Source organism: Heterodontus francisci, chromosome 46 (assembly GCF_036365525.1).
Source record: "Heterodontus francisci isolate sHetFra1 chromosome 46, sHetFra1.hap1, whole genome shotgun sequence".
NCBI lineage: Eukaryota > Metazoa > Chordata > Chondrichthyes > Heterodontiformes > Heterodontidae > Heterodontus > Heterodontus francisci.
The window spans coordinates 14,961,438-14,972,497 of NC_090416.1; the positions used below are offsets into that span (position 1 = coordinate 14,961,438).

General features: G+C 43.0%; 1 gene segment (V, D, J or C); it reads left to right on the forward strand.

Moving 5' to 3' along the window:
- The first annotated feature begins 2,590 nt into the window (after nt 1-2,590).
- On the forward strand, nt 2,591-6,960 carry LOC137356983 (Ig heavy chain Mem5-like). The segment is given in 6 exon segments: nt 2,591-2,683; nt 3,598-3,936; nt 4,041-4,343; nt 5,463-5,594; nt 5,741-5,799; nt 6,229-6,960. Coding segments are annotated over 6 exon segments (921 nt in total).
- Nucleotides 6,961-11,060: the final 4,100 nt, after the last annotated feature.

Here is an 11,060-nt window from a genome sequence, read left to right on the forward strand (position 1 = left end):
GTTAATGCAGTTAAATGCCTACAGTAAAATAATCGATTATCTCTCATTAATGTTCAGCTCTTCCTTTTCTAAAATCTAATTAATTCTAGTTCGCAGGTCTGTTTATTGCACAGTCCTTGAGCCTTATTTTGTATTTGACATTCTTAAACTTCCATTTTCCCCGAATTCTCCACCCCTCAAATATCTACTTACCCTATTATAGATAAGTCTGAATGGATCCTATCCACGATTGTCCAATATTACTCAGCACTTTTCCATCATCTGACTGGCATGACAATTGAAAATGTCAAAACTGAAATGGATAGATTCTTATGAAAGGTCACTGACCTGAAACGTTAACTCTGCTTCTCTCGCCACATATGCTGCCAGACCTGCTGAGTATTTCCAGCATTTCTTGTTTTTATTTCAAATTTCCAGCATCCACAGCAGTTTGCTTTTCTTCGTCTGGATAGAATTTTATTGGGTAAGGGGATTAAGGGATATGGAACAAAGGCAGGTCGATAGGATTAAGTCACAGATCAGGTATGATCTTATTGAATGCGGGAACAGGCTGTCGGGGCTGAATGGCTTCATCCTGTTCCTATGAATTGGTTAATATCCTGGAACCCTGAAATGAACTGCCTGTCTTCCCTGTATCAATGGTATTAAATTTCACCTGAGCAATAACCCACGAGTCCTTCTGTATTAGTGGGGATGGCTGACGTGGACACTGCTCTCAGACTCTTTTAGCAACCATCCGATCTGCAAATCACCGAGGAACCGCTCAGTGGAGGGTATCGAGTCCTGAGTAAATTGACCTTTTAGGCTTGTACTACCTCACCTTCAAAACAAGAGGGCACCAAACAGCAGCACTCTCCATAGAAATTCACATATTCTTGTCTATGCTGCCAGGTCCTCTATTGACAATTACCAACACAAAACATCTGATAACAATGGCAAACCAATGGCAACTCAAGTACTTTTTAAATGTGGTAACAGTTTCCACCTCCACCACCCTTTCACGTAGTGAGTTCCAGGTCCCTAACCACCCTCTGGGTGAAAAAAGTTTTCCTCATCTCCCCTCTAATCCTTCGACCAATTATTTTAAATCGATGCCCCCTTTTGACCCCTCTGACATTGTCCCTATTTACTCTGTCTAAGATCATAATTTTATACACCTCAATGAAGTCACCACACAGCCTTCTGTGTTCCAAGGAAAGCAACCCCAGCCGGTCCAATCTTCTCTTATAGCTAAAATTCTCCAGTCTTGGCAACAACCTCGTAAATATCCTCTGCACCTTTTCCAGTGCAATCACGTTTTTCCTGTAATGTGGTGACCAGATCAGTACACAGTACTCAAGCTGTGGCTTGGCAGTGAGGTATTCGATTAGTTAGTTTTATTTATCCAGGTTCACTTGTGTGAACAGCTGAATGGTGCTGGATATTTTAAAAAATGGGGATTATATACAGCACTACGTTGAACTTTGTTTACTCCAGTCTCTTGAAATTTCGGATAACGTTAAGTGGTTAGAATCATAGCAGGTTTAAGGTGCAGAAAGAAGCCATTTGGCCCATCGTGTCTGTGCAGGCCAAAAAACCTAAACCAATTATAATTAAAAGAGAAATTCATGGAGTGAAATAATTCATTTGCTCTTAATCGTGTAAGGACTCCTCCTTTTCCAAAGTCCAGTCAGTTCCAATTCTAAAGTCTGTTCTTGCACTGTCCTTGAGCTTTATCTGTTTCTGTTTTACAACCCTAACCCTTCTTCATTGGTTCTGATTTCTCTATCCATCAAACCTATGCTCACCCTGTTACAGATCAGTCTTAATGGATGCTATTTACTATTGTCTAACAGCAGGGAATATGTTTCCATTTGTGGTGCAGACAAAAACTAGGGGCTATAAATATAATACAGTCACTAATAAATCCAAACAGGAATTCAGGAGTTCGATAGGATTAAGGCACAAATCAGGTATGATGTTAAAGAATTCAGGAGAAACTTCTTTACCCAGAGAGTGGTGAGAATGTAGAACTCCATTGGGAGTGATTGAGGTGAATAGCAGAGATGCATTTAAGGAAAAGCTGGATGAACACATGAAGGAGAAAGGAATAGAAGGCTACGCTGATGGAGTGAAATGAAGAGTGGTGGGAGGAGGCTCGTGTGGAGCAGAAACTCCAGCATGGACCAGATGGGCCGAATGTCTGTTTCTGTGCTGTTTAGTTTAGGTTATTTTCTGGAGAAAAGGGCGAGTTCAACTTTTCTGATAGTTATAACCTCTCAGTTCTGGTATCATCCTCGTGAGTCTTTATTGCACCTTCCCTAATACCTCTATATCCTTTCTATAATATGCAGACCAGAACTGTGCACTGTAACTCCAAGTATGTTCTAACTAATCTGAGTAGAAACGTGGGTCTTTTTGTAAAACAGATACTGTATGTTTATGTGTCAGCCCTTGACCTTGTGAAAACAGGAAACCCACAGAGAGTTCTCTACCTCGGCACTATTTACCAGACCAGTCGTGCAGTTATTAATAAACACAGAAGCCAATTTCCGCAATCCGCTCTTCATTTCACACCTCCTTCAGCACCGATCTAACGAGAGCAATTTATCAGTGAGTTACTGACCGGTAACTCAGAGATCACCATCTGTGTCACGGACAATGAGCTTCCTCGGTGTCTACGCGTTGTCCCGCCTCATCCAGGGTGAGATATCCTGATATATTCTGTTAGGGTGGAGAAGGGTTTGGTTAGAGTAAATAAGAAGGGTTTTGATACAGTAAACACGAATAATCTGTTTCCATTGGCAGGAGGGGAGGTAACCAGAGGACACAGATTTAAGATAATTGGTAAAAGAAACCGAGGGGGAAATATGGAGAATTTCTTCACGCAATGAGTTGTTGTGACCTGGAACGCGCTCCCGGAAAAGGCGGTGGAAGCAGATTCAATAGTAACTTTCAAAAGGGGAATTGGAGAAATACCTGAAGGGGAAAAATTGCAGAACTATGGGGAAAAGGTTGGGGGGGGGCAGGGAGGGGTTGCGGGGTGGGGGACTAATTGGATAGCTCTTTCAAAGAGCCAGCACAGGCACGATGGGCAGAATGGCCTCCTTCAGTTCTGTGTAATTCGATAAGATGTAATTAACGGCACAATTTTAATTAAGTAAAAACGAATTTATCCCGCTAAGTTGAAAACTATGTTCTCCAGTCAATGGTAATCGAATGACATGGAGTTGGATCACTAACAGCCGTGAATGGAATTTATCCGAATCTGAATTTCCTCCTGGTAGATGAGGAAAATCATAGCTGGAAAATGTAGCTTTGAAACAGGCTCTTTAAATCTCAACTTCAGACAGTTTCCATGTTCCTCCCTAGTGAGAAAACTAGGTTTGGCGGTGAATGGACTCGGTCTGCGCCTTTAGAAAGTGAGGGTAAAAACAGCGCAGTCAAAACGGCGGGCGCATAGTTATCCAGTGTTTTAATAGTGCGCGGGGCACCCGATTTTCTGACATGCGCTCCCGATGCGAATTTCAAGGCAATTTTAGATTTTTACTTATCTTGGTCAAAGGTTGTGTTCGGGGGTCCATAACCTGACGTGAATATGTTTTGTCTCCTGTTCAGTTGTTGTTTCTCAGACCGTCTTGTCCCAGTCTCCGCCGATTCAAACAGTCCATGTGGGAAGCCGTGTTAAACTGAATTGCCACACCGAGAGGGTGGTAGCTGGCTCTGTCTTCTGGTACAGACAGCAACACCAGAGGGACATGCAGTTCGTTTACAAAGTGAGCAAATACTTCTCAGCAGATGGAAGGTTTTCCGGTGAGGTTGATGATAATTCGAGTAATTATGCTCTGGTGATTACAAATGTACAGAGGAATGATTCTGGGATGTATTATTGTGCAGTCCTCAATTACAAGAAAATGGCACGAATATTTGGAAATGGCTCCAAGATGGTGGTTACAGGTAAATCTTCATGAATATTTCATTCAGTTGTACATTTACACATCAATTAAAATGTGTCTTTTGAAACTGTTAAATCCGGGTTCCGTTTTATCTCCTCACTTTAGCGGGGTCCCCGGCCATGTTTCTCTTAACTCCGCCACCGGTTGAAATTTCCTCCATGGAAATGGTCCCATTGATGTGTTTGGTAAGAGGCCTGTCTCCCCATTCCCCTCCCATCCGCTGGAGTGTTTCCGGACAGGTTACCGAGGGACTGAACGATTCCTGGGCAATAGACGAGGACGGGACATACAATATCAGGAGTCACATCAGCGTCCCGGCGGAAACTTGGAGCAGTGGCGTTGTCTGTATTTGCACTGTTCAAATCGACTCTGCAGAGAATCTTAGTGAAAGTGTCTCATCTCAGAGAGGTAACTATTACCAGTGACCTTTGACTAACGTATTTAATGCTGAGGTGAGGCTGATTTTATAACTGTAAAGCTTTAGATATTAGAAGCCTCTCTCTTTCTCATGTTCATACATCATGAACTCATCATTGACCTCTTGCATATCTCTCAATGTTTCAGAGTTTATCTTGCTGAATGTTAAGTTCTAATGTTCCGCTGACCCATACTTTCATAGTTGGAGATCAGTGTCTAATTGGTCAGTGCATATTTCCAGTCCGCCACTTCCTCTCAGCAAGTCTGTTAATAATTATCAATTAATTTGTCAGTCGGTCTGTCTACTTACCATCCTCAAAAATTCTGTCTGCCCTACTTAAAAAGTGTGGTGTAACATACCTGCTTTGTTCGTCTGTCTATTTATCTATCTATCTAAAATTGTGCTCTATCTATCTATTTTGGTATCATTCTATCTCCCATTTTATCCATCCCTCCATGTATCTATCCACTTTCCATCCGCAAAATTTCTGTCTGTCTGTCTGTCTGTCTGTCTATCTCTCTATCCATCTACATGTATCTATCCACTTACCATCCGCAACATTTCTGTCTGTCTGTCTGTCTATCTCTCTATCCATCTATATCTATCCATTTCCGCCCTGGTTAAAATATGTGGTGTAAGATACCTAAACTATCTACCTCGCCCTTTATCTATACCTCTACTCTATCTCTGTATCTGTCTCTGTATCTAACTTTCAATCCATCCGTCTGTTTGACTCTGTATCTATCTCCTTATCCAACTCTCTATCTGTCTGTCTCCATATTATCTCTCGATCTGTCTCTGTACAATGGCTCTATCTATTTATCTATGTCTGTATCCATCCATGTATCTAACTCTGTATCTATCTCATCAACGCTCTATATACATCTATCTGTTCTTGCATCTCTATTTTCTGAACTATCTATTCCTGTGTCTCTCTCTCACTCCATCTCTCGATCTCTCTTTCTCTACCTCTCTCCTAGTTAAACATTCTGCTGTAAGATATCTGTTCCATTCAAGGAAGGTGGAAGATGTAAAACCAATTTCCGATTTGCGTGTGAAATTACACATTTGGTTTTGCCAAATTTCTTCACAAAGTTTTTTTATGTAAGTTATTTTTGCAGACTCTCCGTTACACACCTCCTGCGATTCATCCATTTATGGGAGTTTGTCGGCGGCAGCGCTTCTCCTTCTCGGGATGGTTGTGTTCACCGCGGGAAGAAGCTGCAGGAAGCGGCAGTCAGGTACCGATTGTCGGGAGGCGCTGCAACTCCGTGGCGCTCTCAATCCATCCATTTATTATTGTGTTATTTGCTCTTTATACGTTAGCGGATTGGTTCAGTGTGAAATGTGGACATTTAGAGTCAGTTTAAGTTTCTCTTTCTATCAGGCAACATGAACAGTGATGAGGAACTGCCGGATTCCAGACCACGTGCACAAGAAAAGGAGGTAAATATGAATGGAATTGTTGCTGTTACCATTGACTAATTCGAGTTTGAAGATTCATGGTTATTGTCATTACGTCTAGAAACTTCGCAAACAAGGGAGCAGAACCTTAAAATTAGAGTTAGGCTGTTCAAGGGGTGATGTCAGGAAGCACATCTTCACACAAAGGGGAGTGGAAATCTGGAACTCTCTCCTCCAAAAAGCTGTCGAGGCTGGGGGAGTCAATTGGAAAATGTCAAACCTGGGAGTAATAGATTTTTGTTGGGTTCAGGGGATTAAGGGTTACAGAATAAAGCCGGGGAGATTGAGTTAAGATACAGATCAGCCTCGAGCTAATTGAATGAAGGGACAGACTGGAGGGGCTGAATGGTCTCCTCCTCTTCCTATGATGGTGCTCTGGGTCACGATAATGGTTTCTGTTTTCTCTCGCAGACGCTGTACGCTCGCTTGGCGTTTAACGAGGATCCCACACTCTGATGGGAAAAGAAAGCGTTGACACTCTGCTTGCAGGAAATGACATGTTGTTGAAAGTTTCCGCTGTTTGGCGGGAGAGTCTTCAAATCTAACAGGCGCTACTTCAACCAAATTTGGGAGCAATTTTTCGAGTCATTTCAGAAACAGTTCACAGTCCCGAGGGGCGAGGAGTACAGAACTTTTCTGGGTGGATGAGCGATGTTGAGCAGAATGACCTCTTCCATCTGCATCATCTAACAATTGTCTCCAAATCCGCTTTACAACATCTGTACAGGATGTATTTTACAGCAGAATAAGCCGATGTGAATTTGGGAATGTTTCTATTCATTAGATACAGCCTCTTACCACATGTTGCTACCTGGGCTCTACTTGGTGAACTGAATTTGCATTCAAATGTCAGCTATATTAAATTGAATCATTAATCTCCTTCGAGATGAATTTACTGGAAATAATTAATGAATCCTTGGAATGTCTGAGTGATGCAATGAATGTTTTTTCCCCTTTGATAACGAAGTATCCTAGCACTTCAAAGGTGGGGTTTGTAGATTATAGCCGGTTAACACACTGTTTCCTAGAATAACATGGTTTAAAAAATATCAGATATAATGTTTTAACAGTCAGTTAACTAAAACATTGCTGTAAACTTTAGTTGTGAGTTATGCTGCGAGATGACCTTATTTCCCGAGATTCACTACTGTTGGATAATTCCGGATATTGCAAAATGCGGATTAATGGTCACCAATTTGCTGCAGCTCCAGAAATTGTCGATCCCGGTTTAGAGGTCTTAACTGTAAGGAAAGATTGTACAGGCTGAGGCTGTTTTCCCTTGAATAAAGAAGGCTGATGGGAGACCGGAGAGAGGTCTTCAAAATTATGAAATGGTTTGCGAGGGTCGACCTAAAGAAGATGTTTCCACTTGTGGGAGAGACCACAACTAGGGGCCATCAATATAAGATAGTCACTAATAAATCCAATGGGGAATTCAGGAGAGTCTTCTTTCCCCAGAGAGTGGTGAGAATGTGGAACTCGCTGCCATAGGGAGTGGCTGAGGTAAATAGCAGAGATACATTCAAGGGTAAGCTGGATAAACACAGGAGCGGGGAAAGGAATAGAAGGATATGTTGATAGGGTGAGATGTAGAAGAGGAGGGAGGAGGCTCATTTGGAGGATAACACCAGCACGGAGCAGATGGGCCGAATGGCCTGTTTCTGTGCTGAAAATTCGATGTAACTGTATCTAATGAAGGGCTTTCAGTCAAAGGGACAATTACACATCTGTCAGTCATATTTGGTTTTCTCAATAGTATTTCCCCGACACGCTCTGCACCATATTTGTGCTGGAGAATCCACGTTGAACCGCTGTAAGTACAGACAGCCCCACTGCTCCAAGTTTCTACCAAGACGCTGTTACAATGTAAGTTCCACATCGGTCAATGGTACTGGAAATCAGTTCGTCTCTCAGTAACCCGACGGATGCAAGGCTGAAAATAGGAATCCAGTTCGTGGAAACACCACGGTCCAAACACAATAAAGATCAAATATACTTTAATTAACATCAAAGTTTAGGAAGAAATGGAGAGGAGGAGGCCATTCAGCCCCTTCAATCTGTTACACAGGGATAGGTAAAGGCCATTTAACCCTTCCAGCCTGACCTCCATTCAATGAGATCATGGTTGATCTGTATCTTAACTCCATCTACCCCGCTTGGTTCCATAAACCCAGCCAAGATCGACCAATCTCAGTTTTGACATTTTCAGTTGAACCCTCCCCACTTCAACAGCTTTTTTGAGGGGTGCAGAGAGGCGCAGATTTCCATTCCCCTTTGTGTGAAGGAGTGCTTCCTGACATCACCCCTGAACGACCTGGCTCTAATGTAATTAACAAACAGACCATTCACTATATAGAACATGAATACACAGACCCACTTGCTGTACATATTACATGTGTAGAATTCAAAATGAATGACATTTCCGCTCTTCACTCCCATGACAAGCAAGTCCAATGGACAAATACCTTTTTAATCCACAATTCTGAATGTTACTGGGAAGATATCAGTTAATTCACACTGTGCATAATTCCAGAGGACTAAACACTTCCCCACACATCTAATCCGGAGGGAAAAATTATGGCAAAGTTTACAAAATATCAATTGGTCAAACCTCTTTACTGTTTGATATACCAACTGCATTCTGTGCGATACCATTTCAATATTCATCAAAACTTAAAGGCGTTCTATTTAAACCAGTGTTTGACTGTTGAGACCCACCATCGCTGCTGATTGCTTTGACACAACAGGAACGTGTTGTAAGAGCTTGACTGTAATCAAGATGGGAATTCTGCTTGTCTCTCCAGAAGAGCTGGGAAGGGGCGCGGAATGCAGGAACCCTGAGGCACAGTGTATAAATAAGAACAGGAGCGCATCAAACTCACACCCAGGTCCATAAACGACGATCAACCAGCGGTGACTTTTGATCAGTGGTTAATAAAATGCCAGAGTGAAACGCGGGAATGTGGTAAGAAAGAACTTGCATTTCTATAGCGCCTTTCACATCCTCAGGACGTCCCTAAGTGTGGTCACTGCTGTAATGTAGGAAATGCGGCAGCCAGGCTTTGCACAGCAAGATCCAACGAATAGAAATGTGATAATGGTCAAGACACATCTTTTATTGATGTTGGTTGAGTGATAAATATAAATAGGAAGAACCCCATCTCCCACCGATCTTCTTCTTCCAATAATGGCTGTGGGATCCGCCTGAGAGGGCAGATGGGGAAATGGTTTAACGTCTCATCCCGAAAGATGGTCCCTCCAACAGTGCAGCATTCCCTTAGTACTGGCACTGGAAGTGTCCTGGAGTTTTGTACTAAAGTCTCTGGATTGGGACTTGAACCTCTGATGCTTTGGGCAGAGCCTAGAGCGCCACCCACTGGGCCGCAGCGTGTGAGACAGGGAGGAACCTGACACAGAGACAGGCGGGATACAGATACTGGGTGATACAGTTACTGAATTAATCACATATGATCCCACCTTTCTTTAAGCCGATGTATTTTTAGATTGGAATAAGTAAGGGTGTCTCAATTAATGAGTTCTGGGCGAATAAAACAGGACACTCGGAATTAGGGGCATTTGAGTACAGTGTATTGAATTAAGCACGATCTGCCTTTTGTCTACAGTTTAAACAGTCTGGACTGCGCCTTCCTCCCCCCACCCCCTTTCACTCGTGTTTAACTCGAACTGCAATGTATGGGCCTTTGCAGGCAAATTTGTGCGTGGGCGCTTAACCTGTAAACAGGAAAACCACAGCGAGAATTTACACAGCGCTGTATTTTCCAGCCTGCTATTTTTAAACGCAACACCTAATTTGCACAAATGTGCATTTTGACATGTCTTCCGATTCGGGCCGAGCACAGAGATACCTGAGCAAAGAGTCAGTGCAAATCTCATAGCAACCGCCCGTTGGCAAAGGATGAGCTTCGGAATTCCCTGTGTGCTGTTCCATCTCTTCAATTTGTACTCTTCACTTCTCATTCATGGCGGAATTCCAGCGCAAGATGACTAAGATAGTCAGCAAAGTAGACGATTGCTCCCCTATCTGTATTTTATACTATTAGTGTCGTGTTGAAGGGCTGCATTATCTCAGGCTGATTAAAACACACCAAGACCCAACATTCTCCAATCTTTCCGAAGTGGTTAAACCGAGGCCTCGTCTGCCCCTCTCAGGTGGATGTTAAAGATCCCACGGCCAGGACTGGGGGGGGAGAGGGGGCGGGGTGGGGTGTGGGGGCGGGTGGCGGGGTGGCGGTGGTGGGGGAGGTATTGGGGTCCTGGGGCCAGTATTTATCCCTCAACCAACGTCACTTATGCATATGATCTGGTCATTATCATATTGCTGTTTGTGGAATCTTGCTGTGTGCAACTTTGGCTGCGGTGTTTCCTACATTTCAACAGTGACTATACTTCAAAAATTATTTCAATGGCTGTAAAGTGTCTCTCTCTGTCTCTTTCACATGTTATTGCCTCAAGTTTAACCTCAGGATTTGAGCCAATTATGATCGCTGATCATTAATGCAACGATGGCCCAATTTACAGTTTACTGTTGTAGCTGTTTCCTCATATCAAACAGTATTTTTTCTGTCATAACAGTCCCTCTTGTGATCAGTTAGTTCTCTCAGTTATTGTCTCTCAGACAGTATCCCATACTCCGGCCATTCAGACAGTCTGACATGGAAGTACCTTTACAGTGTATTGTCAGCCGGGTTGGTTAGCAGGAGGAGTGGTTGACTGGTATAAACAGCATTACCTGGAACATTTACAACTGGTTTGCACCGTGACAAAACACGCCCATGCAGCCAGAAGATTTTCCGGGGAAGTTAACGATGAATCGACTCTTTATTCTTTGGTCATTCGGGATGTGCAGGCAAATGATTCGGGCGTCTATTACTGTGTCGCTAAGGAATTTAGCAGGTCGCCCTTTACATTAGGAAACTCGTGGAAATTGCTGATCACAGGTAAAGATTACGATTATTTGACTCATTTCGTCTTCAATAAGCAGGAATTGATGTCGAATGATGATCGCATCTTAATTCCCAATCTCGCCCGCGTCTCCAGTCATGTTTTTCTTAACTCCACCGCCGGCTGAAATTTCCTCCATGGAAAGCTTTCGATTGATGTGGTTGGTAAAAGGCCTGTCTCGCCATTCCTTTCGCATCTGTTGGAATGTTTCTGAATGGGACACCGAGGAAAGGATCGATTCCGAGCCAACAGACCCTGACGGGACATATAATATCAGGAGT